Source organism: Primulina huaijiensis, chromosome 17 (genome assembly GCF_012295235.1).
Source record: "Primulina huaijiensis isolate GDHJ02 chromosome 17, ASM1229523v2, whole genome shotgun sequence".
Lineage (NCBI taxonomy): Eukaryota > Viridiplantae > Streptophyta > Magnoliopsida > Lamiales > Gesneriaceae > Primulina > Primulina huaijiensis.
The window spans coordinates 1,947,752-1,964,242 of NC_133322.1; the positions used below are offsets into that span (position 1 = coordinate 1,947,752).

The 16,491-nt window shown below is 35.1% G+C and overlaps 3 protein-coding genes across 3 annotated transcripts; 1 reads left to right on the forward strand and 2 right to left on the reverse strand.

Moving 5' to 3' along the window:
* Positions 1 to 3,300: 3,300 nt before the first annotated feature.
* LOC140962695 (protein DETOXIFICATION 41-like) lies at positions 3,301 to 5,964 on the forward strand. The gene is made up of 7 exons (XM_073421647.1): positions 3,301 to 3,634; positions 3,835 to 4,379; positions 4,512 to 4,598; positions 4,679 to 4,735; positions 5,004 to 5,242; positions 5,390 to 5,508; positions 5,661 to 5,964. The coding sequence occupies exons 1-7, from the start codon at positions 3,329 to 3,331 to the stop codon at positions 5,802 to 5,804; spliced, it is 1,497 nt and encodes a 498-aa protein (XP_073277748.1). The 5' UTR covers positions 3,301 to 3,328; the 3' UTR covers positions 5,805 to 5,964.
* Positions 5,965 to 6,142: 178 nt separating this feature from the next.
* Positions 6,143 to 7,524, reverse strand: LOC140962286 (aspartic proteinase CDR1-like). The gene has a single exon (XM_073421145.1). It carries the CDS (start codon positions 7,522 to 7,524, stop codon positions 6,220 to 6,222), a length of 1,305 nt encoding a protein of 434 aa, XP_073277246.1. The 3' UTR covers positions 6,143 to 6,219.
* Positions 7,525 to 10,773: 3,249 nt separating this feature from the next.
* On the reverse strand, positions 10,774 to 14,419 carry LOC140962694 (uncharacterized). The gene is made up of 5 exons (XM_073421646.1): positions 14,200 to 14,419; positions 13,246 to 13,758; positions 12,173 to 12,481; positions 11,990 to 12,081; positions 10,774 to 11,714 (listed from the first exon to the last, which is right to left on the reverse strand). The coding sequence occupies exons 1-5, from the start codon at positions 14,296 to 14,298 to the stop codon at positions 10,952 to 10,954; spliced, it is 1,776 nt and encodes a 591-aa protein (XP_073277747.1). The 5' UTR covers positions 14,299 to 14,419; the 3' UTR covers positions 10,774 to 10,951.
* Positions 14,420 to 16,491: the final 2,072 nt, after the last annotated feature.

The following is a 16,491-nucleotide window of genomic DNA, read 5'->3' on the forward strand; positions in this document are numbered from 1 at the left end:
TATGGTGTGGGTAAGAAAGGCTATCAAAAATTATTAATTTATTTAATTCCAAATTGGTAGTCAAGTTTGTTACATCGGGATGCCAGTCGGATGGGGCCCACTCAAGATCTTCTGCAATTTTCTTTTTTCATCTTTATATTTAATTTTATTTTTTTAAAAAAAAATCACATAATCTATTTTATTTATACAAATCAAACTATCTAGATAAATCATATTGATCAAACTTTGTGAGATACTATTCCGAGAAAAATATTAGAAAAAAGAATCGAACTTATGATCATTGATCAAGCATTGATTTACTCCATTAATTCAAACACCACCTAGGTTAAAATTATGCTTTTTTAAATGTTATATAATATCGTGTGTAATGAACAAAATTTTAGGTTTATTTGAGTCATTAGCGGTCTTATACGTATGTGTGTATGTTCTAATTGTAGAGAGTGGTCTTTGATTTTAATTATTTTATCAATGCTCCAATCAATATATTTGACTTTGTTAGAATAAATTACTAATTATGGACATTTGGTTTTTTTAAAAAAATTATTCAATAAATCATATAATCTTTAGTTTAAGTCCCTGTTTCTTATAATCGATGCATGAATCCATTTCATTATTTCTAATTAACAAATTCGATTTATATACATTTCAATAAACAGATGACAATGATTATTATATTTCCTTTTAATCAATTATATGATTTATAATGACTAAATTTGTCAAGGAATACTGATATTGTAAAAGATATTACCTTAAATATATATCGTGTATTTGTAAAAAAAAAATTAAAAGTATGTTATTCGAATATTATGTGTAGTACATTCATCCACTCATCACATGATATGTGAGCTGAGTGATAAATCTTAGTCATTCATTCGTACATTATGATTGAATAAATGATAATGATTTATATTATTCACTATCCGTGTAATATATTGAGTGGATAAAGATATTAGTCATGTAAGTAACATTAAAAAAACCATCCAGAGCTAAGGATTTTCGTCAAAATACACAAACATACCAAAGACATTATTGGTAGTTGTCTCGTCATTTTTTTTTCAGGTTCATCTACTTGTTTATCTCCGTAAAATCCATATTTAGGAGAGGTGGGACCCTACTGGCCAGTAATCTCCTCCATGCGATTGGACTTTCCTACCTAACTATATAACTACCCCTTGATAAGCAAAATAATGCAAAATATTCTGAAATTTGTGTCTTTTCATATAAAAAGAATTTAAAATTATATAAAGTTTTTGAAATAAACTTAATTAATTCTAAAATATATTAAAATAGTTCGTTTATATATACATTTTTTATTTTTTTTAAAAAAAATCAACTCTCTCAAATTAAATCCAAAACTCTTAACCAACAAGTTCTAATAGAATACTTATATTTAGTAGAAGGGGGATTCTTGCATGTTGTTATAGTTAAATGAATATTATAGCTTGAATGCAATTGTAACCTATCTCGGCCTCACAAGCTATTCTTTTAAGATATTTACAAGGATCGACGCATGCATATTACAATATTAATTATTACTGATGTATTTTTAAGTTACGATATAATTATTAGTATTATTCAGATGTAGGGATGACAATGAATCAGGTCGAGTATCGAATTCTTCGGGTTCGAAGGATGGTGAATTGGAACAACTCGTCTCAGATATATAGATATGTGAGACCGTAGACCTCCTCATTATAATAATCGATTTTCTAAATTTAATAGCATTTATATTTTACTTGATCAATTAATATGTTGAAGATTTTGCACCCCAAATGTCGAGATTCTGATTTCGCCTCTCATATAAAACTACCGAAATTCACCATGAACTAAATTTATGGGATGGAGGGGGAAGCAAGAAACCTTGAAGAATAACAACGAATCGCACATATCATAGTTTTAATTTTCAAATTACATCTGGTAACAAATTTCATGTTAGAACAATACCTATATATCCATCTATCTGATGAGAGTTTTTTAAGTTAGGTATCTTTGGAAGATAATTTATTGATATAAGGCTTTTTGGATAAAGCTTAAAAGTAAGTCCACGAGAGTTTAAACTCAAAGTTGACAATACATATAATCGTAGAGATATGTGAATTCAATAATAAAACAATAGACATCGGCTCGACTCTTTTTGGGGAACGAAATAGTTGTGTGCTTACTTCCCTTTATTTAGCCTTTGTTAAACGTCAACCTTTGCCTACAAAGAACCAACAAAACTGCAAACTTAATTTTGCTTATTTCAGGCCATCAACATTACACAACTTGTAGGGAAGAAATATTAATTATCGACAAATTAGAAACCTGATCAATCGTAGAATACCAAACTTTCTTTATATTAAATCCATCTGAAGAGGTTAAATGCCATTATATTGCCCCGTAGCTAGCCATGCATGGCTAAATGTTAATCCCATGATCATGGTACTAACACATCAGATTTTACGCAGCAATGATACTGCGTTTTCGAGAAACACGAATGAATGTGACGATCGATCATTTACTGTATCAATCTCTAATTTGTATTCTTGTCGGAAGACAAATTTTATGCAAAAATGATATTGCGGTTTCGATTATGAAATTTCTTTACATAAAACAAAGCGTCCATTGAATATCTAGAGAAAAATCAGAGCTTGATTTATATATAAGTTGATTTATGAATATGTTAGATAAGTATTAAAAATATTAGTGTTCTTAGATGTGAATACTTTTAAATTTTATTATCTATTCTAAAATCAAGACTCAATGCGGAACGTAGCATTGCTCACTCCTTGATAAGCACAATTTCACTGATCTATCATGCATAATTCGGTGAACGTACTGTTATTTAATTCAATTATATATATAATTTTTTTAGTTTTCTGCATAAATTAATAAAGCAAAAACTTGTGTGAGACAGTCTCACGGAGGTTATATTTTGTGAGACGGATATCTTATTTGGGTCATCCATGAAAAAGTATTACTTTTTATGCTAAGAGTATTACTTTTTATTGTGAATATCAGTAGGGTTGACCCGTCTCACAGATAAATATTCGTGAGACCGTCTCACAAGAGACCTACTCAATTAATAAAATAAATCTGAGTTTACTCCCAACTACTATAATAAAGAATTTACCCCTATTGGCCAAAAATTTATGCTGCAAACGAACGACCGATCGACTTCATATGGAACACTAATTACTACCTCTCAATTTTTACATACGAATGCAACTTCACACAGCTGAAGGAAACATGCATTCTCAACTGCCCAGAATGGTTGTTGGATTTAAAATATCAATACAAGTAACTACTACGCGGATCACTTCGAAATACTCTCCCTATCAAGCACAGAATGAGCATGGTCTCACCAGAAACCGAGTCCCTGCTGCGTGGGCCAGGTCGTCTTGTGGATCTGTCGTCCAGTGCTGTCGAAGAAATCCTTCAAGACGAGCATGTGGCCTTACGATGGTATTGTCCGCTGGTGCTATGGGAGTCGAGGCTGGTGTGGTTGCTGTCGTGGGCGTCGATCACTGTGTCGATTTGCAATTTCATGCTTAGTTTCGTGACGCTTATGTTTGCGGGTCATTTAGGTGCGCTTGAGCTTGCGGGAGCCTCTATTGCTAATATTGGTATTCAAGGGCTTGCTTATGGCATTATGGTACGACAACTTTAGACGTAAATTTCACGAGAGTGGTACCGCGTATCGTTTATATCAGTTTGTAGTATCACATATTTTCCTTCACAATTTGAGAATTCCCAATAAATTGTATATTGTCTTTTTTTTTTTTTATTACTTTTGTTCTCCCCGTTATTCACAAATTATAATTCCCATCTTGTTATTTGAAAATTATGATGCAGTTGGGAATGGCTAGTGCAGTGCAAACAGTATGTGGCCAAGCATACGGCGCTAGAAAATACAGCGCAATGGGCATAATTTGCCAGAGAGCAATCATCCTACACCTCGGAGCAGCTATTCTACTATCGTTTTTGTATTGGTACTCGGGTCCACTCCTCCAAGCGATAGGTCAATCGAGCGAAATTGCGCACCAAGGCCAAAGGTTCGCCCATGGGCTAATCCCACAACTCTACGCATTCGCCCTAAGTTGCCCCGTGCAACGGTTCCTCCAAGCACAAAACATCGTGAACCCATTGGCCTACATAGCGATAGGGGTGTTTCTATCGCACATTTTATTGACATGGCTAGTAGTCGATGTTTTGAAATATGGGCTTTTTGCGGCAGCTCTTGTACTTAGTGTTTCTTGGTGGATTTTGGTCATTTTGCAATTGTTGTATGTGCTTTTGAGCCCTTCTTGCAGAGAAACCTGGACTGGGTTTTCTTCAGAGGCCCTTAGAGGGATTTGGTCTTATTTCAAGCTCACCGTGGCTTCTGCCGTCATGTTATGGTACGTGCTAGGAGTGACATATTTTTGGTTTTTTTTTTCTCAAGAAAAAAGATCGAACAAATCGAACAAACCCAATTTAAGGATGAATTTTTTATATGGACATTTTCTCTCACGACATCTGTCGTTTTGCAGTTTAGAGATATGGTATTTCCAAATACTTGTATTTATATCGGGCCTTCTCCCGAATCCCACAATTGCTCTGGATTCCATATCTATCTGGTTAGTCAAGTTTTAATATGAAATATTTACTAATCACGTTCTTATTGATATCTCCTATGTCAAAATTTAATGATTTTCAGTACAAATTACTGGAATTGGGACCTGCAGTTGATGTTAGGAATTGCCATGGCAGCAAGGTATCCACAAATCCTTTACTTATTTTTTTTATCTTTTCAAATAAGGTGCAAACGGGCAAGTTAAAGTTAGGCTCGAGTTTTGTCTATTGTTACATGCGATAACCGCAAATTTGAGTGAAGCCATATACTATTCAGTAGGCCACAAATTCGAGTATACTTATGCATCTAACGCGATGCTATTTAAACTCGAACCGGATCACGCAATTTTTCCATGCTCGAGAAACATGCATTAGTTCTAATCGGCTTAAGTTAAATCAAACGCATGCAGCATTCGAGTTGGAAATGAGCTGGGAGCAGGGCATCCACTGGTGTCGAAATTTTCAGTTATAGTACTGAATACGACAAGCATTCTCATCAGTATTCTTTTGAGTTTAATGGTACTGATTTTTCGACATGGATTAAGCAAACTATTTACAAGTGAAGCTCAGGTAATCCAAGCCACATCAAAATTGTTACCACTTCTTGCTATATCCGTCCTCTTAAATGGCATTCAACCCATACTCTCAGGTAAATTTTTTTTTTTTGGCCCATTTTTAGTATTCCCCGTGAATCTACTCAGATATTATCATAAATTTCCGCAGAATATTTGAAATGTTTTTGATTTTTATATATGTTCAGTCAGTGAAGTTGGCCTTATTTTACCATTTAATTTAGGTGTGGCAATTGGAAGTGGTTGGCAAGCTATAGTGGCGTATGTTAACATAGTTACTTACTATGTATTTGGTATTCCCATCGGATGCCTGCTTGGATTCAAAACTAAGTTGTTAGCTGCTGTAAGTATGCTGCATTATACCCTTTTGCTAATCTCTATATTGAATTTTGAGTTCAGTCAACTTCTATAGTAAAATGTTTTTAGATTTGTAAATACTTTTTTCTAAATATACTCCGTCTCACTAAATTTCTCGGTGTCTTTTGTATTTTGTAGGGAATTTGGTGGGGGATGATTATAGGTGTGTTTCTACAAACAGCGACTCTTATTTTTCTAACGGCTAGGACGGATTGGAACTTAGAAGTCGCTAAAGCCGAAGAGCGCTTGAGGACTTCGGCCGACCAGGAATTTGACGATTAAGTGAAACAGTTGGATGGTCAAGATTTTAGCTAGATATATATTTTGTGGATTTGTAATTATTCGACACCCGTCAAAATTCTCCAACCATTTTCGTTACTTAATTTTAATTAATGACTTTGGGTAACTATCCTTAATTCTTACATTTCTTTTCTTTGTTATCGTGAAGATTTTGTTTGTAATGATAAAAATTATTCTAAAGGGCTGAAGTACAAGAATATGTGATAATTAATTTCAACTAATAATAGTATCAATGTGCTAAATTTGAGTAATTATTCGAAACATCTACATTCGAGTTTTTGACATTTTTGAGAACAAAATGCGAACAAAGGAACCAAATATCAATTTAGATAGAATTATTTGAAAGACAAAACCATACATTCATGTGCATCAAACAATAGATACATATTATTATATATCAAGATCTACTGCAATCCTTAGGCTTGAAGGACACAGTTCTCTTCAGCAGATCATAACCTACTAAGAAGTTCGTCTGCGCCAAGTTACCATAAATAGGAAAATCCGCCGATGGCTTAAAAGCCAAGCATGTCGTGACATTGTTGGTTCTAACAAAAGCATTATCCGTCTTCAACCTCACATCGGCCCCCTTAAAATGCACGATCATGTCTGAAAACTTAAGATCTTTTGGAGTATAATAACACACATCTAAAATCCCTAGTGGATCCTTAACGGGCTTCAGCTTGATCGTAGATTTAACTACGCTCTCCATCTTGTTGTACAATCTATATGGGAGAAACGTCAGCGTTGTGCCAGAGTCGATGATGGTGTTTCCTTCTTTAGAACGTTGCTTGGAATCAATTTCGTCGTCGTCCACATAAAACCTTTGGTTCCCGATGGTGATCCCTTGGAGTGTCAAAAGATAGAAAGGTACTTCCGCTGTATTTAGCTCCAAAGGAGTCGAGACAACCCCGGCACCCGAGACGACAGCTTCGGTACCAAAATGTAGTTTACTCGTGTTCCCTGTCTCCGACGACAACGGCACCAAGCAATACGAAAACTTCCCTTGAATCGCAGGGTACAGTTGCCCTACAAGTGAGTATTTCCCCGCCCCGAGACCTACGATACCCGATTCGTCCTCGCCAAACAAGCCGGAGTTCTTGAATCCACATCCCAATGTAATATTCGGGAACGACGCTGTTTTACCCGTACCCGAGCCTAATGTAAGTGTGTCCCTGGCGAGCTCGCCTTCGGTTGTGGATCCGTCGCCATATCCCTGAGAGTAAAGGCAGTTATTCCGAGACTTGCTGCATGATCCCAGTTGAATATCGCGGCAAGTTGCATCCTTACAAGGGATTCTCCGATATGTGGATGATTTATTTGGATAAAAGAGAGGTATTATTTGCTTAAAACATTTGATGCATGGCGGGCACTGAGTCCATGTCAGATCACTCCCGGTGTCCGCAATGCCGAACGTAGTGACCGGGGGAGTGCCGATGGAGTATTTCATAAGAAATTCACCGGTTTGGGATGTAACAATCTCTGTCTCGGGTTTTTTCGAACATTTTAATGCTTTCAAACGCGTCAGGCGATCGAAGGAACGCCGCAACGCGTTATTGGTACGTTGCAAAGGCGGTTCTTTGGAGTCTCTGTGGATGAGATCGACGGTGAAGCCGGAAGTTTTGGGTTCAAGATTTTGAGCTACATACAATGGAATAATGGAAATTGTAGCTAAATAAGCGAGGAAAATTGATTTAAGGAACATTGTCTTGCCTACAAATTTTAGGATTAAATTTAATTATGTATAATTGAAGAAACGTGACATGGTATTTATAATGAGAAAATCCTTGTATTTAAGGAAATGCAAGGATTTGATGGTAGTAATGCGTATTTTATGTAAAAAAGATTGGATTAGTTTTGTACTTTTAATTTGCACATGATTAACAGAGATTTGGCTGATTTTTTGCAAAAATGGAAAAAATATTGAAAAATTTTGAATACTGATTTACAAATATTTCCTTGTGTGCATTAATAATCATATAACGATTTTGTTTGATTTGACCAAAGAATTTGGGAAATTTTAAGGAGTTTATGATTAATTGATTTACCACTTTATGTAGTGAATAGATCTTTTATGAATATACTAGTGAGATTTTGTTTTTAATCGATTGAGTAGGTCTCTTGTGAGACGGTCTCACGAATCTTTATCTGTGAGACCGGTCAACCCTATCGATATTCACAATAAAATGTAATATTCTTAGCATAAAAAAATAATACTTTTCATAGATTACCCAAATAAGAGATATGTTCTGATAGCCCAAATTCTCAAAGCCCAGTCCAATGGGTTTAAGTAAGTTAAAATAACTAAATAATAATAATAATAATAAGAAACAAATATTCTCTCTCTGTCTTCGTCTCCCCGAACCGACCGAAAGCTGCGTTTTCTTTTGTTTTCAATTTCGAAATTTTTTTCATCGATTGTGGTCACACCGGTGATCAAAAAATTAAAGTAAATATATATTCGGAATCCTCTCGACGAGAGCTATCCATTGATACCAAAATTTCGCAGAAAACTCGCGACTCTCGGAAACCCGTCGGAGACCGCCGCATGTTTTCGCTGGAAAAGTTGGAAGAAAACTTGAGTTATGTTGTTTGAAGCTTAAATTCGAAGCTTTGAGCAATTTTCGAAATTTCAGATATATAATTATGATTTTAGGGTTTCGAATTTTGGGGATTTTAATTCAATTGAGTTCCAATAATTAATATATAATATTGGATTATTGATTAATGATTGTAGTTGCTATATCGGAGTCGATTGGAGGTATTAAGCTAATTTTCGAAATTTAATTAGATAATATTTCGAATTTAGCCTATTAATTTCGGAATTTATGATTTTTGAAAATGTTAAATCGTTATTGGGATGTGTTTATAGCATTAGAGATAGAAAATGAAAATTTTGAACATTCCTAGAAAATATCGAAAATTTCATATTCGGTACGATTGAATTTTCGATATTTCAAGTTGTCCTGTATTGAGATATTTAAGTTAAATAAATTGCTATATTTGACTTTGTGATGAGTTTTAGAAATTTTAAAGCCTAAATTATGGATTTTTGGAATTTTAGGCTAAATTAGTGAATATTGGAAAAATAAATTGAAATTGATATGAAATGTATTATTTACCACATGATTGGATTATTCGAGAAATCTTAAAGAAATTTCAGTGGTAAATTAAGGGTTCAGTTAGGTACGCATGAACTGTTTTATTTTGACGTCTATATGATGTGAAATGACGTTAAGTACTTTGTAATGAGTTGTGGCGTGCCTTATGTACTTCTGTGAATACGTGATTGCATTCATGCATTTATTTGTGTTGATACTATTAGTGCATAGCATTTCGAGCCTCTGACTCCTTTGATTACTATTGATATTGATATTGATCTATCGAGTTGTTGCGTCATCGATGGAGCGGGTGCGTAGGATTAGCACTCCTGATGACTTGCATGAGGGCTGAACGGATAGCTCCCGTATCCTCGATGCTACGTGCATGGATGAGTGGCGACTTGATGTTGCGTTGCTACGTTCCTGGCACGGGTGACCACTGTTACTGTTGTTGATGCGATTCATTTGGACTCCGTTTGACATCCGTTATCGGTTGTTACCTTTCACGCATTGCATCGCATTTTACTTGATTTTATTTCATGTCAGTTATATTTGTCATAATATTACTGGTTCGTCATACTGGGGCCCGACCCCTCGTTTCTTTTTATGTTGTGGTTGTTTTTTATGTCATAGCAGGTTATCGAGGAGGATTTGACGCGTCTGGTGGAGCGTCAGGTAGTGGTGCCCAGCCGTCGAGTCATGGTTGAGAGTTCCCACATATATATATATATATACTATATTATGGAGTCATACATTTACCGGGGAGATGTCCCGTGTAGCTGTAGTGTTATTTTTACGATGTTTTGAATTGATAGTTGTGTGATTGAGCCTTGCCGGCTCTGCATGTGTTTAATCCTGGCCAGTGCGGCTATAGGTTGTGAATTGATGTTATGACTTTATTTCGAGTATATAAATATTATTTGTGATGTTTTGTTTTTTTGGGATGTCCTATTTACGAATAGGTCATGCCGAAATTTCTGTAAGCCCAAAATGAAAAATTTTAATCGCTTTCGCTGTGTACATTAATAAATCCTAGTTGTTTGATCATTAAATATTAATCAGGAGCACAGGCCCCCACATCTATCTCATAAAATACGACCTGTGAGACCGTCTCACATAAATTTTTGTCTGATCGATTATTATTGTGATATATTCAAACTGTAGCATAATAATAGCAATAATTAGGAAGGGAGAGGGAGCATCAATATAAAAAAAGTTGGTGCTATCAAAAACATGAAAATTGTAAATCATGAATATTTTGGCCAGAATACTAAAGTAATGTGACTAATTCTAAAGCAGTAATTCTAATAATAATAAATTTAAACAAAACAAAAATAAAACCTCAAAATGTAACTCTTAAACTTGACAAGAAAAAATATTAGTAAATAATAATATTTAGTGATTTAATTCTATCCACCAAATAAATTCATACCATTAGATTATCTAAATATAAAATCTTACATGTAAGAAAAATAATCCTAATATTATTTTATAAGAAAGCACGTTCGATTCTGATTTTGATCAGACAAGCGGAAGGCCGGGATTTGAACCTAGAACTTCTCATATGGGAAGAAATCACGTCGTCAAGTCAAGGCTTTTGGCCACGGCGCCACATTCACTCCTTCAATATTTAGTTTGCGAGATAATTTAGGCTTTGTCTCGGTACGTACCAGATATAGATATTATCACTTTGCCTTATTATTAAGAAACATATGATTATCGTATGGAATGTGAGGCAGATGATCATCTTTCTAAATCTGTGTGAACGTCTGAGTAAGATAAGTAACAAATCAAAGGCAGGCTTGCACTTCTTAATACTCTCAATGACAAATACAGCATAAAATTTGATGAAAATTTTCCCATCTGACATCCATTGAAACTACAATAGCAACAGATTCAATTAGTAACATACAATACAAAAATATTCTGCTACATTTAGCACTATTAACATATCTGTTAACGAAGAATATTTAGTCGGTCTGTAACTCAAGACATTCTTTTCGGTTAGCAGAACTACGTAACAAGTTAAAATCATCTGTGAGAAACTGCAGAATCAACATGATGAAGTAGAAATTCATACAACTTCTTTCTCAAACTCTCTATTTTCTCATTGGTTCTTGCATCGTATTGAAATGCACCATCCAACCATTGATCAACCCTTTTCAGGTGCCCGAGAAGGCCTATTATCTGAGAACGGTCTTCACCTCTTTTTAGCCCAAAACCATTCTTTAAAGAAACTTCCAAATAATAAAAAAACCACGTACGTGAAGAAGATAGCAAGTTTTCAGCCAAAATAGACGCTGGTTTTAATCCAGACCCTGGAAAAAATGGTTTGTGCTCAGCATTTGTTCTCTTCGTGGTAGAAAGCCGCTTTTTTGAAATAGATGATTCTTTCACTTTCAGCTCAGTTTTATTTGAGCAGTTATTAATGCAGTAGGTTTGCTTATCTTTAGGAGAATGATTCTCTGTCTTGGGTTTCACTGGAGTTTTTTCTAGCACGATGCAATGATGTTTTTCACCATTTGTAGAAGCCTTCTCATCTCCTTTTGTGTATAACGAAAATTTGGGAAGACAGGTCTCAACTGCAGCTTGAACCCATAATGATGCATTCTTATTTCCAGGAATGAGGCAAAACTGTGAGTCGTATACCTCTTTTGTTTCAGAAGTTCTAGTATTCGTCAGGGTACGGATGATTTTGTCAGCTTTGGTCATATGCTCGTGAAGGTCCAAAAATTTTTCCACCAATGGCTCACAAGAATCTCTCTGAGATAAATCACATAGTTCTGCAAACATGCTACGCAGTAGGGGTTGAGAAATTAGTCTTGAACTGGAAAAATAAATGTTGAAACATAAATAATACAGGAAGAGAGAGCACAAGAAGTTCAGTGGGTAGAATAATTTTAAATAATTACACGTATATTTGAAGATTTTTTTAATAGCTGTTGGGATAATCAGAACACCGCATTGATAAGTAAGCTATAGCACACTGGTTTTTGGAAATCTAATCATAATGTAGCAAATTAATGAAACTGTGTAGTTCAAACAATGCATGTGGATAAAATTGTGTACCTGATGCACTGAATGACACTTTCAAACACCGATGCTTCTTCTAACGAACGGACTGCAGAGACAAATGCAGTGTTCCTGTGGCTTTTAACTTCCTGAAAAATATCACGAATCTATAACTAAACCAGCAATTGACGGATTACAAAATATATGAGCTTTTAGAGTGTGCAGCCTGTGCGTATGTACCTTTCCAAGGCCGTGGATAGATGAAGGAAGCAAATCCCAGAATATTCTCGAATCGGACAATTTATTAGAACTTAGGACAACCTTATTCAAAAGAGAAGGAAAAGAATCACAGTCTGAAGATTTCACACTTTTCGTATTATTACGGATAGTCGGAAGTTTAGGCGAGACAACAATATCCTTGTGCTTCAGTGGTGAAATGGTCGAACCCTTTTGTAAATCTTCAAGGGAGAGTTTGTTAGTACTCTTAGTCAAAAGGTTTGGAGAGCGGATAACATTCTTGGCTCTCAGAGGAGAAATGCTTGATACTTTCTGTGAGTCATCAAGTAAGACCTTATTAGCGAAGGCATATAGAAAAGATTATAGTTAAAAAGAAGAGGATGTTAATAGGCACAGGTACGGGGATGGAAATACACACAGAAATCGCTCCCCATGTAGATTTAAGACTATAATAGTATTCAACAGAATCATTTTTAAAAACCAATTATGGCAATGTATCTTTCTGATTGTAAATCGACGATATTCACATGTTCTGTGTTCTCTATTTTCAATAGGCAGGAAGGAGCCAAGGATTAATAACGAACAATTTTTCCAGCACAAGCATGGACAAACAGATAAAATTCTATAGATCAACCGCCATTACTTTAGAAGACCTTATCATGACAGGAGATTCAAGAAATATCCCTCTTCAAAGAGTGGAAAAACACACTTAAAAAACTAGCCTATTCATAGTATTTGGAACATGCAGCCCATACAATCATTTCGGCATGCTAGAGTTAATGATCTACTATCAAATTTGCTTAAATCATTTTCTTTTCTATCATGATGAGTTGATTTCTATTCAGTGACACGGTTCAAATGTTCAACGAGGGGTCGATTCAAAATCACAAAAAAAGAATGATAAAAGTGAAGCCAAGTGAAAGATATAATACTCCAAATTGACTTCTTTAGCTTTAGATATTCCAAAATGAGATACTTTCTTATTATCGCAGGGAATACAACTTGATAAAACAAGAACAGATTATACACAGATTCTCATCAAATCTGCATATGTATGGGGAAAAATTAGAACTTACGGAATCTGAGTTACCCAAATGATCCTTCGGTTTAACCTTTGATGCCCCTTTACCACCATTTTTACCGCTAGGACTCGTTTCCCATCCTTTTCGAGCCGAATCCAAGCTCAACCTCTTACTTTCCATACTGCCACTCCTTCCATTTCCAAATGAAAGCCTTCTAACAATCCCATCTTCATTTTCCACAACTTTCTTCACATTTCTCTTTGATTTCACCTTCCTTTCCACTTTCTTGGCATTCAAAAAATCACTCGAAATCAAATCTTTTGGATCTCCAACGCACGGCCATCTCTTCGGGATTGGTTTGACACCACAAAGAACAGGGACAGGGGAACCCGGGTCAACCCGAGTAATGTAAATGAATTGTCCCAATTGAATCTTATCACTCAGTATCAACTCCACATCTTCGTTACATACTGATACATATGCTGAATGCAATGAATCTGAAACCCTTAAATAGTATCCTTTGGTCTTCCATGGATCATCTTCCAGAGAAGGTACAATACTTATAACCTAATAATATGCAACTATAATCCCAGATGAATAAATTTGAAGCAGAAAGCAATATTTGATTGAAAAACGAAAAATATTAATATAAAACCAGTTTTATAATGTCCATGCTTCAGTGCCACAATTAAAAATCCTATTAATCACAAATTCACGATAGTAGATCTTTGACTGGTAACACCGGAGTCCACTAACCCAGGAAAAATAAACACAAAAAATTCAATCTTGACACAAACTGCCAAACAGAAGCATAAAAGCTATTTTCCTTAAAATGAAGGCCGGCTGACCAATCGCATCCAAAATAGTTCAAATTTATACATTTGTGTAGAAATATTAATTTCGAACCAAAGAAATGCATTAACCGCGGGCTAAAGTTTTGGGTCGACATTGAATAAAATAAAAAAGAATCGCCTTTAAAATAATAAAGAACAGGTGACAGATTCATACCTGAAGAAGGGCAGAGCGGTGTTCACCAGCGACCTTGAAATCTTTGTTACCAACATTTTGCAAGAGTTTCTGCAGTATCCCAGGCGTGAGGGAAGGCATTTTCTTTACACTTCAAACAGCATAAAATCAAAAGCAGATGCCTTTCAAGTAAATCCAGATGTTACTATATTATTATTCTCTTAAGATTTTTTCTTCCTTTCGTCGCCATTGTAAGAAGAAGTAGTGGGACTACTGGTTATTTCGGGAGGGGCGAATCTCAAAGACATTGAAAGGGCCCTCTTTATGGACACGTGTCACGTTGGGATGTGCTTTGAACGTCACATGTTACGAGGTTAGTCCACCAGTAGCAGTACTTGCCCGTCTCTGTATCTGTGTAATGTTTGCAGTAAAAAACAAAGAAGTATAATAGTGACTTCAGAGAGTAAATGTTAGTCCAGTCTCTCGGGGCCACAACCATCTTAGGAGTTGAAAGACGGAGATCATTGTAAATTGTAATTAAGCATCATAGTTCATTTAATCGTGTGACTAAATGTTGTGTTTTTTAAAAATATTTTGCAGGAGAGAAGCACAACAAAATACCCAATTCCCCTCAAAAGGATAAAGCAATGGTCATCTATGAAGATTCGTGTCTCAAGGTGGCATTTGTGAATGTGAATGCCACAAATTTGTGGGCATTTGTTAGGTAATGAAAGAAAATGGAAGCATATTACTCTAGAGAGAAAAACAAAGAAATCTTGGATTTCAAAATAGCAAATTTTTGAGACTAATGCTAGTGAAATGAGAAGACAACATATCCATCGTAATCATTCTCGCAATTAAGTCTATATCCTTATGTGTTGTATCTATTTCATTTCTACCAACATTAATGAATTAATCATGAGTCTCTCAACCACCAAAAAATAGATAAAGTAAACTTTTATGTTCGTGTAAGCCACACGTGTCTACGAGATGAAATTATTTAATTCTCCAACCATTTTCGTCACTTAATTTTAAATATTAATGACTTTGGTCCATGACCTGCGTGGCTTTCCTACCAATGTTCACCAATTTACCATGATATATTAATAATAATCATTTGTGTACAAAGTTATCTGATAAAATATACTTCAAATTTTAATTATTCAAGTAACAACCACCCTACATTTCGTCATACGGGCCGGGGGCCGTCTCTAGCTATTTTCGTAGCCCCAAAATTTAAAAACATCCACCTAAGCAAATATTATATATTTTAGTTACAATCATATATTTATATATAGTTTTGTTGTGTTGTTTGTCAACTTTGTCCATCGTTGAAGTGACATTCATCTATCAGATGTGATTAAACATATCAAAATTGTGTGTCGAATAGGTGAGTGTTATCTAAGTGGTAGATACAAACATGGATAAGAAAACAATTATTGCTTGACGTAGAATATTATAAACCATCTATGTACATACTTTCTATATAAAGCATGCATATTCACCATACAGTACAATCTACAAGATCAAGCAAAGAGCTGCTCTCTTCAACCATCTCAAAATGCAATCCAAAAACTTGGACAATTATCAGATCAACTATATGTGGGACACTTACAGTTCATCTCCTCAACCACATCTACCTTTTCATCTATTGCTTTCCCTTCTCATTGTCATCGTGTTCTTGGGAATTACTTCGTACATCAACTCCTTCTTCGAAGGGTTGTTCGATCAAATAAAGATGATCTTGATAGTGTCGCCGTTGCTGTTTTCATTGGTTCCGCACTTGAACTCAACCTTCCAAACATCCCTCGTCTACGTGACCCGACTAAACCAAGATTCTGTTCACGGAGACAGCTGCACGCCATGGGGAGTGGGGCTGCTGATGGTTCTTCTTTTCTTCTTGATTTCGTACTAGCCTGGTTTTTTTAGAAAGGTTGGTTAATTTGACTTCGTTTAGTGAATATTGATTTGGTTCGAAATTTTGAATTGTGTACATTATATATACTGTCTTAATGAAACATATATATGTAATGTAATTATGGTCACGCGTGCGTTCTCTCTTTTTGCGACTAAATCAAGGTTCGATTTTAGATTTTAAATCGAATGTATTTAAATAATATATGAACAAAGTATTCTATCTTGTAAAAATGTCTACGTTGATTGAAAAAACATTGCAAATAATCGCATATTTTATTGAAAGAGAAATAAATGGCTTAATATTCAAGATGTTAAAGGACTGTGCCAGCCTAATCGAGGGGACTGGTCATGGACTTGGCTATGTTTCTTGAAACGAGCCATTACTAATTCAAATATTCATATATTATCTCATATATA

Bases quoted from the DNA above. Each gene is read 5' to 3' on its own strand.
- LOC140962695 (XM_073421647.1), top strand. From the start codon at position 3,329: ATGAGCATGGTCTCACCAGAAACCGAGTCCCTGCTGCGTGGGCCAGGT. The intron at 4,380-4,511 runs GTACGTGCTAGG...GTCGTTTTGCAG, and splicing joins GCTTCTGCCGTCATGTTATG to TTTAGAGATATGGTATTTCC. The intron at 5,243-5,389 runs GTAAATTTTTTT...CATTTAATTTAG, and splicing joins CATTCAACCCATACTCTCAG to GTGTGGCAATTGGAAGTGGT.
- LOC140962286 (XM_073421145.1), bottom strand. From the start codon at position 7,524: ATGTTCCTTAAATCAATTTTCCTCGCTTATTTAGCTACAATTTCCATT.
- LOC140962694 (XM_073421646.1), bottom strand. From the start codon at position 14,298: ATGCCTTCCCTCACGCCTGGGATACTGCAGAAACTCTTGCAAAATGTT. The intron at 12,082-12,172 runs GTACATACGCAC...GATATTTTTCAG, and splicing joins CTATCCACGGCCTTGGAAAG to GAAGTTAAAAGCCACAGGAA. The intron at 11,715-11,989 runs GTACACAATTTT...CCTACTGCGTAG, and splicing joins AGTGTCATTCAGTGCATCAG to CATGTTTGCAGAACTATGTG.